The following is a 17393-nucleotide window of genomic DNA, read 5'->3' as shown; positions in this document are numbered from 1 at the left end:
TTTATGATTTTATATAGATCTATACTATTTAAGAATAAACGTCTAGTGCGGTAAAATGTCATTACTGTTGCTTTAGTTTTAATTCTTGTTGCTTCACGCGATCATCATGTTCTGCTAATGTTTTTATCGCTTGGTATTTGCGTAACCCTTCAGGATCAATACATGTAACCACTGGCCAACCCAAAATCCAACTAAGGGTAAAATACTTTTCAGTACCGGTTAAGAAACATCTCAAGTATTCTTCATAAATCAAGCAATAGTAAACACCGCTTCCAGTGAAAATATGCCACCAACCATGTCCTTCCAATACAAACCCATAAGGCATGCCCCAGTCTCTTCTGGTTGATCTAACTTGATCGCATAAATGGATATCCATGTTCCACAAGATATATCCGAAAAAAAACAATCCAATCCCTAAAACAGCCATCATATTCATTTGTCGTTTAACTTTTGGGTCATGGACATATTTGGAGCACAAACTAGTTGACTTGAAAATTCCAAGAACATTCATGGCACCATAAGCAGTTTGATGTATTGTTGGATTGCGAATTTGTAGATAGATAATGGTTAAAGTAGCAGCGGAAACAAAGATGCTCAACCCTACGAAAAAGGATTGTCTTTTGGTTTTGAATTCACTGAAAATCGACCAAAGTGGGATACAAGTGGTATAAATCATGGGTAACTCATCCAACAATTGGAAATGATACTTTAAAGTCATGTGGAATAACCAGGATCCCAATCCAACGAGGAAAAACCCGGCACTTGTCCACATAAATCTTTTTTCAAGATGGTTATGAAATGCTTGATAGATGGCAAATACGGCCAAACACATAAAGAATGCATTGGTGGTTGTGTTTATAGCTTCAGCGATATAAGTGGATACCACGTAGTTTTCCTCACACCAGTCAATTGTGGATGTGGGGATCCCCCAGTATCCATTCTTTTGTTCTGGTGGATATGGCCAAGCAAATGGTAACATTACAGATGATGGAATCTATGAGCGTGAGCCGAGTGCGTATGGGAAACGTTGCGATGCGTGTGGTTGTAGTGGCGGTAGTAGTAGGTAGCCACGTAGCTCAATAAGTGAATAGACTAAAGGCTAAGACGAGCTGGTGTGAAATTGAATGATGGTGGATAAAATGTCGACTAATTTATGGCACTTGTGTTAGAGAGTTGCTACCAAAGATATCCGGAAGTAAAGGGATTGGTAGCGATATCGGAATTAAAATATATGCCAGTGGATAAAAATAGAACTTCAACTTCTTGCACAAAACCTTTATTGTTTAAAGGTATTGACAAGTTTAATTTTCTCGGTATAGTATGGCAAATATGCACATGTGTGGGGGGAGTGGGACTATAAATTGCTATATACCTCCTCTTGCGAGCTTTGGTTTTGGCATACAACCGAGATTGCGTGGATTCCTTTCACCCCCAAGGCTTTTTGTGTCGCAAGTTGTCAAATAGGAAACAAGAAAAACTTTATTTTTTATCTCAAAAGGAGTTTACAGGTTTTCTAGGTAGCAGAGATTGTGTATGCATAGCTTGAAAGAAGAGAGCAGAAGAGACATGTTAGTTATTTGCTTCAGAAAGTATAACAGAGGGTCTGAAACGCCCCACGTGGTGGGGAGTTTCTCGCGTAAATAACCTGTCAATGACATAAATGGTAGCTTCATCACACTACTTCATGAATTCTCGACCCATCTTATCCAGCACTCTTCGTTCACAGGTCCGGTAGTTGTGTAAGCATCATTCATACACATCATCTCTTGATCCGTGCTGTTGTTTCCACAATTCTTCTTTCCCAATTGAATAGGCTCCGTGTCATTTTTGATTTCACACCAATCGTCATCCAATAGAGAATGAAAATGCCAATACAAATTGGCCACAACAAGTTTCATTTCCATCCATGCTAAATGCATTCCAAGACACAGGCGTATGCCCTTGCCGAAATGCATCATAAACTTGTGTTGTGCTTTCTTTCTCTGTTCAAACTCCTCTTGTGATTCCTCGGGGTACTTTAACCATCGATCTGGGATGAAATAGTCGTGCTTGGGAAACACTGTGGAGTCACGATGCATCGCATATGGCAAGCATGATATGATTGTCCCTTTGGGGATTTCAACACCAGCTATAGAGTAAACCCGATCCACTACTCGTGGCTCCGCTCCTGGGATCGATGCGTGTACTCGGGAATTCTCCAACAATAGCGCATCCAAAAATTCGAGCTTGTCCAATTTTTCCAAGTCTTCAATCACATCATCGTGACTATTAGGCTTGGAGAAAGATTCATATAGCTCATGTTGTAATTTCTCAACCATGGTGTGATTTCCAGATCGAGACAATTCGTACACCAAGTAACACAATTGCACCGCTGTTGTCTCGTGGCCAGCAAACAAATTGTCCGACAAGAATGAGTAAGCTCTTGGCCCTTTTAGTCCATTTTGTTTCAAAACTTCCAAAGTAGTGGAGTTTTTCCCATTGTTTGCCCAGTGTTTTTCAGCAATTTCGTACAATGACATTCGAAACTTTGCAATGTCCTCGGAGCATTTCATAATGGTTTTGGTGGCAACAAAATCCCAAAGTGCTGGCATTAATGTAGTCCAAAATAACATACTTGACACTTGACGATGTTTCAAGATTATGTCACGTTCAGATGGGTTGTCCATTAAATTCAGTCCATTGGTTTCTCCCAACTCAAATTTCGAAACCACATCCATTGCAAACAACCCAAATAACGAAAATACTTCAATTCCGAGACTCTTTGCTCTGTGTGACTTGTTGAACCATGGCTTACGATGTCCCTTTGCATGAGGGTTCAAGGTGGGAGCGACGCTAGCAAAGTCGGGAGATTCACCTTTGATGGAGCTTTTGTATACGTATTCTAGCATTTTCCTCGTTGACTCAATCAAAATTCTCCTGGTGTTGTTTTCAGGCGACATGACATTTCCCTTATTGTACAATCTCATTATGATCTTTTTGTATTGTAAGTGCTGATCATTGGGCAACGAGGCAAAGATATTATCATGGCCATGGTTGGTAAAATTGGCATAGAATGACGATTTGGGGAAATTTTTGATGTAAATATCATTGACATATTGTGGTCCATAAACACTGATCTCTTTTGGTGATAAGATGACGATGGGGCCATAGATCTGATGTAGTTTATAGACTGTTTGTATCCATGTCCCGTTTCGTTGATGATTCAAGGCAGGAATTATTGATACTCGATAGATATAAGGTCCCGGAATGTTCCAGAACGGGGACGTAATGGGTGCGTAAACAAAGTAGTAGCAGCTGAATATTGCAAGTACTGAAAATAAAGTCCAAAGGAGGTGCAATCGCAAAAGACTAAGAAACACTTGGAGGAGTTCACTCAACATGTTTATTGTCGAAGGTTGAGGAGAAAATAGTTGCTCTGTCTTTGACGACGTTTAGCTGAATCAATGGTTCATTTCCACGTGAGTGAGGAGAAGTAATTGTTATCTCTGATTTCTGAAAAGGGAAAAGAAAATTCCGCGTAAAATTATGTTTTTGCACAAAAACAAAAGGGAATTGAATTAATAATCACACAATCCCAAAAAAATGCACAGCTATATGCCACACATGCATCTGAGCTTGTTGTTGTTTCATTCCAATCAAGGTGCTTCCATTAGCGTGAGTGAGTGAAAGAGCACAGCATAAACTCAGGGGTTGCTAAATTCATTCAGCACAGTTCTAAATTCTTCTGGAGCCATCTCTTATTGCTTTCACTCATACGTGAAAAGTGCCAATTCAAAAGAACAAACTTGGCTATGAAGATGCCTAACAAAGACTGTTTTGTTGGCTCATGTGTTGGCCAAAACCAACTTCGATAGACTTTCCAACACTTTAATGCTTCTTTTTATTTTGGTTGCAAATTACTTTATTCACGTGGAGTGATGCAATTGCGAAAAATAAAAAAAAAAAGAAAAAAAGAATTAACTCATCATAACAAAGAGCAGTCGTTATCAACATAGTCAAGGTGCCAGATCTATAGTATTGAGGTAAGGGGAGATTCAAGATTGTAGTCGTTGTTATGCACGATATAAATATGAATCTTTAAAACTCTACAAAAGTCTATAAATTTTATAGAAATCTATAAAATCTATACAGTCTTGAATTCTTTAAACTCTTCCGCGATGTGTATGCCGCATTCTGTCTTTACTTTATCTTTCCAACGCCCACTTCTCTCATCTTCACCTTCAGCCACGGGGACGGTAGAGTGCCAGTCTCCAATAGACTTGTAACCTAAATCCAAAAGTTCATTGTACGGTACCTTATGCTCATCGATGTAAGACTTCACTGCTTTGAAATCCCAATCCCAAAGTGGGTTAACCTTGAGAATGTTGTTGGGCTCATCAAATTCAAGCACCGCCAAGGAGGACCTTGCCCCACCTTGTGATTTTCTTCTTCCTGTTAGCACAACATTCACATTGAGTTTTTTGTATGCTCTTTGTATGGGCTCCACTTTGACCAAGTAGTCGTAATACTTATCATTTGTCTCCCACAACTGGTCTCCGTATTTTGCAACAAATTCTTGTTCAGTAGAAACGCCTGATGGTTGAAATACATTGACTTTGGAATCTTTGTAGCGATCTTGTACCCTGTTTAATAAGTCAAGCGTCTGTGGGAAATGGTAAAGTGTATCAACAAAAATCAAATCTATTTTACAGTCAGGTATTTTTGAAATCATATCAGTGATAGCCAATCCAGTCAACCCAAAAGCTGTAGTTTGATAAACGTTGGGGAAAGTTAAATACACCCATTTTATCAACTCTTGTGGCGACAACTGTTGCAACCTTTCGTTGAGAAAGTTTATGTGTTCATTTGTTAGCTTAATGGAGCTATTTTCCACAGTCATGGCGTGATATCCAAGGGGAGGTGGAAGGTTGCTTTCGTAGGTAGAAGGAATTGTGTTGATAAACCTGAAAAAAATAAAATGAGAACTTGGGTTGTTGTATGTATTACTAATTTACTCTATTTGCGACACGACACTTGACGAAGCTCTGAAATTTTTTGACAGCCAAAAGCTATTTCACACGTTACAGTTACCACAATAGTTTCAATCAACGATGCATCAATGTCTACTCATCAGAATCCTACTTTGTTGAAACAAGTATTGGCAACCACACCATTGTTTCACCTTATTCCCAAACAGAACTTGAGTCCGTTGATCAACTTGCCCCTGCTTGTTCCCATAGCAGATGATACTGCTTTAAATGAGCATATAATACGCAGTATAGGAGCCTTTGATACTGAGCAAGCTAGAGATTTTGAACGAGAGTGTCAGCAAGAGCTATTAGATTATGTTGACTCGGAGTTAGATGCAATCAAGTATAAGCTATTTTCTACTCACGCAAAGGAAGATGCAGTCGCAAGGGAATATTCAGACCTTGATGCTCAGATATTGGACAATGAGTATATCGACTCTGGAAAAATCCTCTCCGGGACTGGTAACGAACTTGTGAAAACGGGAAGACTATCTATTCGAAAAAAAACACCAGCTGGTGATGAAACGTATGTCCCCAAACATAATCAAAAGTACTTTAGGAAATTCGAAAAGGAGTTTATGCGTTTGAACCCAACTTTGGATGAGGGCAGTCCCAGTGTTTCTGATGATGACTTGGTTCCCATTGTCAGTATTATCCCATCCAAAGCAGGTGGTCATTTGAAGAAACTTAATTTCGGAAGGTTTAACCAGTTCCTTCGCGGTGGACAGAAATTGTTTACGTGGGAGGATATGGTGGTCATTTGTGAAACATTAAGCAATATTGACATGTTTCTGGACCAGGATGCTAATGATATAGTCAAGATTCTTGAAATCTGTTTCGTTGCATTGTCTGAAGCATTCAACAAGTTGAAAGATCACAAGATTGTTGATTTCGATGACGTTAAATCAGTCTTGTCCGACATATTATGCGCTACATTTGCATCCAAGGCTTTGATCATCATTATCAAATACCAGATTGCCAAAGGAGTCAAAATGTCATTCAGCAAGTACACCTATCTCATCGCTCAAACACTAGAATACGTCTCTGAATATTTTGTTCTTTCGCTTGAGAAATTTACAACCGAAGACGCAGATGATTTGTCCAAAAGCTTAATTCACAAGCTGATTACCGAAACCTGTAACAGATTAAAGCAATTGGCATCGTTGACAAGCATGTCCTCTTTTGAAGAGCAAACATTGACAAAATTGGAGATGTTATGCATCAACATTGCCTTTAGCAGCAAGATAAATGCAGCCCAAAATTTGCAATCACTCATACCAGTTGATGTACTTCAAGTATCTGCTGGGCAATGTTTGGTTATGCTTTACAAAAACTCCATTGATCAAAGGGCTTTTTTGCTTCAAGAAGTGCTCGCAGGCTTCGCTATGATGAATTCGAAAAAGGGCGCGGCTAAAAAGTTCATGACAAAGCGTGGGTTTGATATTCATTTATTTACCATGATTATAAATCAATTTGCGTGTTGTTTTGTTGAAAGTGAAGGTTACTCATCCGATTTTATGGATTATGTTTCTCGAGAATTGATTTCAAAAGTACAAGCAAATCCAACAGAATTACGACCTAAACTTTCGTTCTTGATTGCTGACTTAATGCAACTACTATATCTCCCGGAATGGCCAGCAGCAGATTTATTTATAATATCTATTGCTACTTGTTTGATTCAAGTTTTGAGCTTACAAGATGAGCAAATTCTCGCGGAGGTCCAATTTTTGGATATTTTGCAGGACTTGGCGGTGAAATTTCTCGGAAAGCCCAATGATGGTACTTCAGTGGGAGAAAAGGAGGTGATGACTATTTTGGCAAATTGTAACGAATTTGACAAAGGGGATGCGTTGCCATTTTTGAAATCGAAACTACAAAACCTTACTGGATTCACCCTCGAATCTGAACCGACAAAAAGTAGTGAGACTACTAACTCGGCCTACAAGAGTCTTGTACTGAATCACCTTGTCAATTTCATCACCACAAAGTATTTCAACTTTCTCGAGACCCAATTAAGTAGCTCAAGAGCTAAAGCCAGAGCTAAAGCCATCAAAGGGTTGCTTTTATTTGTGTCAAAGTCTCCTCAGTTGCTATTATCTGCTCAGCTACAGAAGCAACTATCATCACGATTGCAAGATCCTGCCGCACTGGTTAGAGAAGCCATGCATGAGTTTCTCAATGAACACATTTCTAAAAACCCTGAGGAAGCACAAAAGTTGATCTACTTAATGTATTTGGCTATGGATGATTCCAGTATAACTGTTCGAAAAAGAAGCATCCAATCTTGCATGGCTGTTTTCCCATTGGTTAGTGAGCCGGTCAAACTACGTATTGGTGAGAAAATTCTCGAAAAGATATATGATGAGGAAGATGCCGTACGCAACGAAGCCATTTCAACATTAAAGAATCGATTCCTTTTCCAACCACCAGAACTTTACTTGACAAACCCTGGAGCTGTCGACATTATAAGAATTGGCAAAAGTAAGGGTACAAAATTATTGATGTCCTTTTTCAAGGATTATATATTTACCGACTCCCATGCTGTCAATTTTGTTGATTCTTTGGTTTTGTCCTCGATGCAGCTTGTAAGCAATGCAGAGGACGTTGAAGGGGGGATGTTGTTATTGTCTATGCTTGCCCAGTTGAACCCTAACCTCGTCACTCAAGATACATTGGTTGAGCTAAAAAGCTTTTATCTCGACGAAGCAAATGTAAATACTGCCGCTTACAGCTATGCTCTTGGGATTCTTGAAACAACCACAACTCGCCTTAAAGGTATCCGTCCTGAATTTTCTATTGAAATTCAATCATTCTTGTTGTCCAAAATCATCAATTTTCATCAAAAGGACATGTTGACCGCCACTGCAGCTTTGTGGAATTTGAGTAGACTAAGCTCCACTGAGGGTAAAATCGCCAATGCAGTTGTGGGAACTTTAAAGTGGGTTAGAAAACTGTGCAATGAAAAAAACTACAAGCAGCTTCCTAAGTTGGTACAGTTGTTGGGATGTTTTGGTAAACTTCTTGATCTTCAGCTATTCCAAAACGTTTTCATAAAAGAGGGATTCATGTCTGAGCGTGATAGTGTTATGAGCATCCTATTTAAGCATATATTGGCTTTTACGAAGCCAGAGTACCCTGCAACACTACGCAAATATGCACTTTCTAATTTGGTATTGGCGTGCTCAAGTCAACCAAGAATGATCACCCATCCAACGGTAATGGCTCGTTTATTGGAAGCTATAAAGACAGAACCCGCTAATGTAAAGTGTGCCATAATCCAAAACATCAACATTTATCTCGACGACTATGGAACCGTTGATGCTGCGCCACTGGACAATTTCAGATCAATTCAAGAAGTCTCAAATGTCCAGCAGAATGCATGCAAGGTTTTGGTTGATACCTACTTTGACGAAATCATCAAACAATGTACGTCAACTGATATTCAATTGGTGTTGGAATCGTTTTTGTTTGTGCGAATGTCGTTGGAGATGGGACTTGCTAATCCAATTAAAGGAATTGCTATGGTTGTCGCTTTACAAGGCTCGCCAACTTTAACTCTTCAAAAAGCGGCATATGATTTGTACAAGTACTTGTTTGACAAGTACAAACCGATTGTGGAATCGCAATTTGCCGATGGTATCAGGCTAGCTTATGCCGCGGGTCAGATTGCTAGAAACATGTTTGTATTGCTTTACAATGTTGCTGGGGAGTCGAGAACTTCAAGAAATAAATTTATCAAGTCAGTGTCAAAGTTCTTTGTTGTTAAGCCAAAAAGTAACTATTTAGCTGAGGATTTGAAGTTTGTTCTTTTTGTTATTGAGAGGGTGTCGTTGATCAAATATAAAACGATTGAGGAAGTGTATATAATCTTGGACCAACTACAACAAGTTTTGCAAAATTATGCGCCGGATTACATTCATGACCTTCGCGGAACACAAGTTGGCGATGAAAACAGCAGTGACATGGCATACTTGATCTACCTGATTCTTGATTTCTACAACTATCTTTCGGCAAAATACAACATCAGCAGTGAAAACATCGAAGGTTTCAGTTCCCGTTGTTTGGAGATTGATTTTCTGCAAGCACCAACCATTGTCAGCACACCGATTCTCCATGTGGATTGGATTTTCACCAATATGTGTAATCTCGACTCGCTAAAATTTGTTGTTAAAGAGATCCGCAGGTCTATATTTGTACATGGTGGTGAATAGATTTAGAGCTTTGTAATTCCTGGTTCGTGCTTACTCAACTGTGGTGTCTCTTTGCTCGCCTCCAACCCAAGGGCAATTGAAATCCGTCCTTGGGAGGTTCAATGTCGTATAGATCGACACCAAACAAGTCGTTTGTAGATTTGCCAAAATCAACGTCGGATGAATGGCCGATATTATCAAGCTTAATACTGCGATCAATGACAACAGAAGGGGAAGGTGTCCTAACTTTATGTGAGTTGTTGAGCTTGGGCAAGGCCAGAGATGAGCTTGCCTCAGCGACAGCCTCGTCCACTGCAACCACTCGCTCACCGTTATGGAACAATTTGGCATCATTATTAAACTTGTCCCTTTTCCTCTTCCACAAAGCCTGCTTTTCCAACAATATTTCAATCTCATTTATTGTCAATTCCCTTTTTCTTTCCATTTCTTCGTAATCCATAACGTCATTGACCTTTGTTATTGAGGGAAGGTGCCTTATCCAGTCGTATTGTTTGAGAAGTTGCAAGCTTGTATTTAGATTATCAACTTCAACTAAATTTTTGATCTTTTCCTCATTCAACATTTGCGTTTCCTCCTTTTTCATTTTACGATGGAAAATAGTGTACTTGGAGTCAGGTAATGGATCCACTTTCGTTCTTCTTTTCGGTAGTTTTCGTGGAACTTGCTTGACTTTGGTTACTTTTAATGTTGGTGTCTCTTCATCACCTTTAAAGTAGGTGTACAATTGATCACTACCGTCTGGTCTGATGTGTATCGGCTTATTCTGATACAAGTAGGCATTAATGTCATCGAAATTGAACAAGTTTTTATTCAATGTAGCCTTACTGGAGTCATCTGATCTAAGCTTACGTGATTGTTCCTTTTGCGGGCTTGACATGGATGTAGACGTAAAGTCGTCTACGCGCTTTGCAATGTCCTTTTTTTTTTTCATTTTATTCTCTACGCAATCTCCTATCTAAATTTGAAAAACTTGTCAGCATAGCTGGGGTTAAAGTCGGCTCTCTTGCTGATATATTGCCTAACATTGTACGGCTTCATACGTGATAATTGACCTTCTGTAACCAATGAGTTGACTAATTCACTCAGAACGGTAAACAAGTTACCAATTTCCTTCAAGATTTGGAACTTTTCCGATAATTCAGGAATACCCCACTCATCAATGATTGTTTGATATCGAATTGCATCCTTTGTCAATACAACACCACCGATGGAGTTTACCGAAAACTTTTTGTAATGTTCTAGTAGCAACTTTAGAAATTCATTACCAATGGTGAGTAAAATATTGATCAAGTTATCGCCCGTCAAAGCAACACTAATATTAGCATACATTTCATTCATGAACTCACTGATCAATTCACAAGCTTCCGTGTCATCCTCAATAGAGTCGCAAAGAAAATCCTTCTTTTTCTGCTTATTAAGAAATCCCCGAATTTGAGTTAGTGAATAGTCCATGATTGAATTTAGTAGCTCATTTATACTTGTTTCTTGTACCTTGACAAACTCATTTATCAAGAATCTCGCTTTCCCTTTGGCAATGGGGTCATTAGTCACACAAGGAAAGATGATTTTCTTTGCGCATGCTGTCAAGCAAAACAAAATCTCCTTTTTGAATTGAATGGAATTAAGCGTCCAGAAAAAGTTGAGGCTTTGTAGTTGAAGCTCCTCTCGAACAATTAATTTTTCAAAATTGACAATTAATACAGCCAAAACATCCAATGAATGTTCAGCTGCTTCATTTGGTGCCAATTCCAACACCCTTCCAATAGATTCGGCAGCGGTTTTCAAAAGTGTTTCAACACTATCAATCGCTTTCAAATCGTCCTCCTCAAGTTCCAACTTAGACACCCCATTATCGCTTCTTGCCTTTTCATTAATCTTTGTTTTGACATATTGAGTGAATTGAGCCAACCTTTTTTTCTCTGCAGAAAATCTGGTATGGTCGTATGCTTTGGATTGCTGACTGTATCTCAAAGTGTCCGATCTTGCCAAGCTATGATCATCACTAGTTTGTTCATTGAATGTGTCGGGATCAAGCATGTTTAAGATGGTGTTTACAATCTCCTTCAAATTCCTCTTTTCCCTCACAAGGTAAGCATTGTCAGCAAGGTACTCCTCAAATAATCCATCACTTGATTGTTCCAAAGTTTGCAGAACTTTCTGATCAGTGTCGAATTCTTCAGTCACCATGTAATCTTTGATTTGGTTGGTGAATTCTCCAACAATGCCATACAATGCTTGTAAAATTCTCACATGGGCTAACAAACTTTGTTGTAACGACAATTGCAACAATGTTGTGATTTTCCTCTTGATGGCAGTTCCGTATATTCTCTCAATAAACAATACAATAACCGTTTCTGGATTATTGAATATCTTTTTACTCAATCTTGCTTTCGATTTGATATTGAATTTAATATTTTCAAGAAAGTCGTTGAGGTGTGGTGACAAGTCGTAGTTTGTAGCGTTTGTGTCAGACCATAAGCTCCACTCACTGTCATCCAAGGTTGTATCTTCATGGTGGGCTTCCATCGAAAGCTCATTCTTATCGACAAACCTATTCATCAATGTTGTGCCTTGGTTGTATTCGTACAATATTTGCGAAACGTTGTTCATCACCCTTATATCAAAATCCCCACCAGATGTTTCATCAGAGGCCATTTCAAATTTTCTCAACAATTCTTCCTCCATTCGGTGTCCATAGGACTCAACCATTTGTAAGCATTTTAAGGTGGTGGGAATAGACTCGTCGCTAATTCTTTTGGAAAGATGAATCAATTTCTTAATATACCTAGCACATTCAATATTATCGTCTAGCTTGGAACTTGAACGCAAATTCTCTAACGGGGCATAATCTCCCTTTGTGTAGAACCCGTGATACGCCCGAATCAAAAAAATTGTCTCTCTTGACTTGTCTCGTGAGGTTGAGATTTTATTCAAAGTAGCACCCAATGGATTGATCTTCCTCGAAACATCTGATATTTTGGTGTCCAAGAGATTAAACTTGTCGGTGGTTGTAGCAATCAGATTACTCAATTCAAGAACGTTTTGGGAATGCTTTAATTCGTATGTGTCAACCTGTTTCTCCCCTCTGATCCTTTGATCATTTGCATCTGCGCTTAGCCGATTCAATTCCCTAATTGTGCTTTCAAAGGATCTGATGTATGGCTTTGGGTCAAGGTATGCTTTCTTGTTTACTTCGGCACCTTTGAGAATGTGATCTTTACTAATCTCTTCAACGAAATCATTCACTGAAAGTCCATTGAGAAAGTTATCTGCATTGAGAAGCTTCTTTATCTCCGGGTTTAGATCATAGATGGAAAATGACCCAGTGCTCATTTGGATAGCACTGACTGTGGTTGGTGGTGGGGATCGATGTTGGGGATGCGGTTGGTGGTGGGGCCAACGCCGAGAGCGATCTTTAATTTTTTTTTGTCGCGATTATTCACGACAGTCTTCATGAGACATAGAAAAAATTCTACACACATACACTAATTGTTGAGTCACCTCATTCATTAAGCTATAAACTATGTCTAAAAACTTTAAACTTAGTTGGCTCTCAAGGTCAAGTGACATTTACCACAGTATTGTCTGTCCTTCATGTTAGCCATAAAGATACCAGCACCACAAGTTGGAGATGGACATTCTCTTCTCAATCTTTCAACATTTCCATCATTGTCAACCTTGTAGTAGGTCAAAACAGCCAATTTGTGCTTTCTGTGCTTGTGCTTGATCTTCTTTGGGGTGGTGTAAACCTTCTTCTTTCTCTTTTTACCACCACCTCTCAATCTCAACACCAAGTGCAAAGTAGATTCCTTTTGGATGTTGTAGTCGGACAAAGTTCTACCATCTTCCAATTGTTTACCAGCAAAGATCAATCTTTGTTGATCTGGTGGGATTCCTTCCTTGTCTTGGATCTTGGACTTGACATTGTCAATGGTGTCAGATGACTCAACTTCTAAAGTGATGGTTTTACCCGTAAGGGTTTTGACAAAGATTTGCATTCTTTACTTTTTGGCTTGTCGGCAAAAGGAGTGCTTCTTTCTTACCAAAGTGGGTTGGGGTTCGGAAAAGGTTTGGAAAAGGTTAAAGGAATGAAAAAAAAAAAAAAAACTAGACATAGAGGAGCAGGATGGCGAAAATGCGCAAAGGGGAAAAAAACCAATTGTTTGTCACGTGATTAGGGCTACAGACTCACTATTTTCTTTTTGCGACACCCTTACATCTCGTAAATACGATATCTCCTTTTGCAACCGGAGAAACAATCCTCCCCCTGGCATTAATTATAATTGTGTATTGTTGACATGATTTGTATTTTTTTCTTGAACATCACAAATTCACCAGTTTCATTCTGTCATTGGTTGAATTACACTAATATTCCGATCAAGCACTACCAGGTCCAGTAATTATAAGGGCCCATCCTCAAAGAGTGGATTCTTGGCTCGAATTGTAATTGGCTAAAGATGTAGGTTCATGATGGTTGGTACGCTCTTGTTCTCTATCTTTGTGACAAGGTACAACGTTGCTAGCAGCTCTGCAATTGGTCTTTTGATGTTTACCTTCTCCGAGATTCTTAACGTACTCAAGTACCGCAATTCGACGGATTGTTGTACTCGACGTTGGGTATAAATACCGGTCAAACTTCCTTAAGCCTATTTTCAATTACATCGTCACCTTCAACAACAACACAAAGCCATGAAGATATCATCATTATTCACAACCGCCGCTTTTGTTTCCATAATCTCAGCTGCTCCTGCTGTGACTGCTCCACCTAATGCTGCTGCTACCGATGGCGCCAATTGGTCAACTTACCCTTCGGTTCCAAAGACCGCTTCCATCAATGGTTTCGCTGATAGAATTTATGATCAATTACCATCCTGTGCTCAGCCATGTGTTCGTGAAGACACAGGCTCAACACCTTGCCCATACTGGGACACTGGATGCTTATGTGTTATGCCTCAATTTGCTGGTCCTATTGGTCTTTGTATTGCTTCGGCTTGTAAAGGGAACGACGTTCGTTCAGCAACCTCATTGGCTACGTCAATTTGTTCTAGTGCTGGGGTTTGGGAACCATATTGGATGATACCAGCTACTGTTTCCGAAAGTTTGGCTGCCGCTGCTACCGCTGCTTAGATCTGCTTGTGTAGATACCAATGACCAATCAAATTACAAACTGTTTTTTCTAAACATCCTTCGATACTGTACTCTCGTATTTCAAGCTCTCCATTAGCCTATTGAGTACTTGTATGTTGCCAGCTACTTGTTTCTTATTCTCTGGATTTTGTAGCACAGCAATAATCTTAATCAAATTTTCATTAATATTTCGACTCACTGATGATATCAAGGCTAGTTCGTAGAGGATCTGTTGTTGCTCTTCAGTCATAGTGTGTTTCTTTGTTGTTGTGAAGTTGAATACGCGAGAAGTGGAATGAAAAAGAACAAAAAAAATTACGTCTTCATTGAAGTATGCACCCGCTGCCCTGCCAAGGACTCAGCTTGTCAATGTTATAGCACTCAATGATCATCAATGTAAAGGCTATAAACTAGTTTACGTAATCCAGAAAAAATTGAGTCAAGTGTTACCCGGTATCGCTCGGTAATGAGTTTTAAAAAAATGATAATTTTTGGCCAAAATTGCTGCAAAAAAATTATACTTTTGCTGTACAAATCGGCAAGACTTGAATATCGTTTTCGGTGATTACACTTACTCTACAAAGAATCTAGTATAAATTGAAATGCGTAAGTGATCCACTACTATGTACATTAAACAACAACATGCTCTCTAATCTGCTAATACAATTAAAGACAACATAAAAAATGCAATGTTAAACGACACCGTCCCCAAAGAAACAAATGAAATGCAAAATGCAACAAAAGGCAAATACCTTCCCCAACTGTGATCCTTTAAACAAAACTCCATTTAGTTAATCTCCTTTCAATACCATCATTAGTTGTGGCTCTTAGTTTCAGTTAATCGGTTTAAAACACTCTCAAAAGCCAACCTCCCTGTTTGAGCATTTTGACCAAATCTTTCCACACTCCAGTGTTCTAACTTGTCACACAACTTCGATACTCCAGCAAAAGCAGTAATCTCTGCGCTTTGATTGAAAGTTGTCTTGTGTGAAGGCAAATCTAAATCTGGATTGTAAATAACTGTTTCTTTTACCAATAGTAGATGGTTCATCGTCAAGTTCATTGATTTCATCACCAACGTTTTGTCATGCAAATCAATTTCTGATACTTCACGCACATAACTAAGATTTGCACCCCCTACTAGGAAGGAAAGCCATCTAGGAATTGACTGTTTACATCCAATTAGTCTTTCAGTACGTAGTGTATGATCATTGACTAATCTTCTGTCTAATACATCCACTGATACCACATGTGTTGAGTACTCGTTGGGGTATTTTTGCCAATTGGCAGAGGTGACTTGATCCCAGGGGTAGTTGAATGTGTGATTGGCTAGAAATAATTTCATATTGCGAAAGGGCTATGCTTGACTATCTATTTAGCAAAATGGAAACAATTAACCAAAAATGTGGAGATCTCCCGTGTACATATATAGTTATTTAAATCTTAGATAAACAGCTTGGAATGGAATGGAAAATTTCTCTCTCATTTCGTTTAAATTTCTTTTTTTTTTCTCCCAGTTTACCGCCTGCATTACGAACTTTTTATAACCGATGAATCATACACACATTTTAATCAATGTTAGAATAACAAGGTTTTAAGTCCAACTATGATCAATCGCTTCTGTTTGGGTGTTCCTAAACGTGTCCGCCTCTGGCATCTACTGGTGTATACGACTATTTCTTTCTTCACAAAGGGGGGGATGAGATCCTAAAAGTCACAAGACACTGGTTAGTTTGAGCGCGGGATAAAAAGACAAATTTATTCCGGATCTTTACGGGATAACATACAAAACGCAAAAAACTTCAATGACGTGATTTTGATATCTACGACATTCCTAGTTACGACATCAGTGCGGCGTTTTTGTACAGGACGCAAAAAAAAAAAAGAAATGAAATTTACTCAAACAAAAATCTATACACGGTCTATTGCGTTTTTCAAATCTTTTAAAGCCTTGAGTGCTTCTCCACTGATTATTGATTCTTTTGCTAATTTTACCCCATCTACCCAATTATCACAAATACCTGACACGTATGCAAGGGCAGCCGTGTTTAACAAGATGTAATCCACGTAGGCGTTGCTATTTTCATCACCAACTTTATACTCCTCTTTATCTTGCTTCAATATATGGTTGAGTATTTCAGCATTTTCGTCAGGAGTTCCAGACCTTACAGCTTCTAATGGGTGCTCACAAAGTCCAAAGTCTTTGGGTGATATGCGATCACGTTTAATTTCGCCATCTCTTTCTACCAACCAAATCTTTGTATATCCAATAGGCGCAATCTCATCTAATACGCATTCTCCAAACACAACCATTGTACGCTTGTGTATGTGGCTCTTTTTCGCGAGTATTGATGCAGCTTGAGCGTAGTTCTCTCCCAACTTTTCACTATAAACACCCAAGATTCTCGATTGAATAGGAATTGGATTAATCAAGGGGCCCAATATATTGAAAATCGTAGGCACTCCAAGTTGGGCTCTCACATTCGCCACGAGTCCCATTCCTGGGTGAAATGATGGTGCAAACAAGAAGCAAAATTTTGACTTCTTTACAATTTCAGGTAGAGTCACAACATTGATCTTGGCTAAATCAACACCCAAAGATTTCAACAAATCACCAGAGCCAGACGTGGATGTGCTAGCTTTACCGCCATGTTTACAAACAGGGAGTCCCATTCCGGCGGCAACAATCGCCGATGATGTCGACACATTAAATGTATTTTGGCCATCCCCCCCTGTTCCAACAATATCTATGTATCCAGCTTCGTCAACTAAATGATCCTCAATCGTCTCAGCAAACTCTAATACTGTATTGACGGCTGCTGCAATGTAAACAGATTCGTGGTCCAACTCGCGTTGTCTCAATGAAGTTAAGAACGCTGCAACCTGAATCTCTGATGCACGATCGGAAAATATAAGTTTTATAACAGCTGCCAAATCATCGGGAGTGAAATTGGGAGGGTTCAGAACTAAGGCTTTGATGTATGGTGTGAGAACCTTGTCTTTGGACGGGCTATGTACAGTCATAATGTCTCTGATTGATGATAGT

The 17393-nt window shown here is 39.1% G+C and overlaps 10 protein-coding genes across 10 annotated transcripts; 2 read left to right on the top strand and 8 right to left on the bottom strand. All coding sequences in view use genetic code 12, as the record gives it.

The window, feature by feature from the left end:
- Positions 1-61: 61 nt before the first annotated feature.
- YDC1 (alkaline dihydroceramidase) lies at positions 62-979 on the bottom strand (the record flags this gene model as incomplete). Its single annotated transcript, XM_036810415.1, has 1 exon — positions 62-979. The coding sequence occupies one exon, from the start codon at positions 977-979 to the stop codon at positions 62-64; it is 918 nt and encodes a 305-aa protein (XP_036666954.1).
- A 703-nt stretch (positions 980-1682) lies between these two features.
- Positions 1683-3380, bottom strand: CPAR2_500140 (uncharacterized protein; the record flags this gene model as incomplete). Its single annotated transcript, XM_036810414.1, has 1 exon — positions 1683-3380. One exon carries the CDS (start codon positions 3378-3380, stop codon positions 1683-1685), a length of 1698 nt encoding a protein of 565 aa, XP_036666953.1.
- Positions 3381-4123: 743 nt separating this feature from the next.
- On the bottom strand, positions 4124-4879 carry MET16 (phosphoadenylyl-sulfate reductase (thioredoxin); the record flags this gene model as incomplete). Its single annotated transcript, XM_036810413.1, has 1 exon — positions 4124-4879. The coding sequence occupies one exon, from the start codon at positions 4877-4879 to the stop codon at positions 4124-4126; it is 756 nt and encodes a 251-aa protein (XP_036666952.1).
- Positions 4880-5098: 219 nt separating this feature from the next.
- On the top strand, positions 5099-9220 carry CPAR2_500120 (cohesin-loading factor complex subunit; the record flags this gene model as incomplete). The annotated part of the gene is made up of 1 exon (XM_036810411.1): positions 5099-9220. One exon carries the CDS (start codon positions 5099-5101, stop codon positions 9218-9220), a length of 4122 nt encoding a protein of 1373 aa, XP_036666951.1.
- Positions 9221-9254: 34 nt separating this feature from the next.
- CPAR2_500110 (uncharacterized protein) lies at positions 9255-10097 on the bottom strand (the record flags this gene model as incomplete). The annotated part of the gene is made up of 1 exon (XM_036810410.1): positions 9255-10097. The coding sequence occupies one exon, from the start codon at positions 10095-10097 to the stop codon at positions 9255-9257; it is 843 nt and encodes a 280-aa protein (XP_036666950.1).
- Positions 10098-10171: 74 nt separating this feature from the next.
- SEC10 (exocyst subunit) lies at positions 10172-12553 on the bottom strand (the record flags this gene model as incomplete). The annotated part of the gene is made up of 1 exon (XM_036810409.1): positions 10172-12553. The coding sequence occupies one exon, from the start codon at positions 12551-12553 to the stop codon at positions 10172-10174; it is 2382 nt and encodes a 793-aa protein (XP_036666949.1).
- A 209-nt stretch (positions 12554-12762) lies between these two features.
- UBI3 (ubiquitin-ribosomal 40S subunit protein S31 fusion protein) lies at positions 12763-13218 on the bottom strand (the record flags this gene model as incomplete). Its single annotated transcript, XM_036810408.1, has 1 exon — positions 12763-13218. One exon carries the CDS (start codon positions 13216-13218, stop codon positions 12763-12765), a length of 456 nt encoding a protein of 151 aa, XP_036666948.1.
- Positions 13219-13909: 691 nt separating this feature from the next.
- CSA2 (Csa2p) lies at positions 13910-14347 on the top strand (the record flags this gene model as incomplete). Its single annotated transcript, XM_036810407.1, has 1 exon — positions 13910-14347. One exon carries the CDS (start codon positions 13910-13912, stop codon positions 14345-14347), a length of 438 nt encoding a protein of 145 aa, XP_036666947.1.
- An 814-nt stretch (positions 14348-15161) lies between these two features.
- On the bottom strand, positions 15162-15692 carry CPAR2_500070 (uncharacterized protein; the record flags this gene model as incomplete). The annotated part of the gene is made up of 1 exon (XM_036810406.1): positions 15162-15692. The coding sequence occupies one exon, from the start codon at positions 15690-15692 to the stop codon at positions 15162-15164; it is 531 nt and encodes a 176-aa protein (XP_036666946.1).
- A 566-nt stretch (positions 15693-16258) lies between these two features.
- On the bottom strand, positions 16259-17371 carry TRP4 (anthranilate phosphoribosyltransferase; the record flags this gene model as incomplete). Its single annotated transcript, XM_036810405.1, has 1 exon — positions 16259-17371. One exon carries the CDS (start codon positions 17369-17371, stop codon positions 16259-16261), a length of 1113 nt encoding a protein of 370 aa, XP_036666945.1.
- Positions 17372-17393: the final 22 nt, after the last annotated feature.

Source organism: Candida parapsilosis, contig 006139 (genome assembly GCF_000182765.1).
Source record: "Candida parapsilosis strain CDC317 annotated contig 006139".
Taxonomy (NCBI): domain Eukaryota; kingdom Fungi; phylum Ascomycota; class Pichiomycetes; order Serinales; family Debaryomycetaceae; genus Lodderomyces; species Lodderomyces parapsilosis.
Note: the sequence above shows the minus strand (reverse complement) of the source record. Positions and strands in the feature narration are given on the sequence as shown.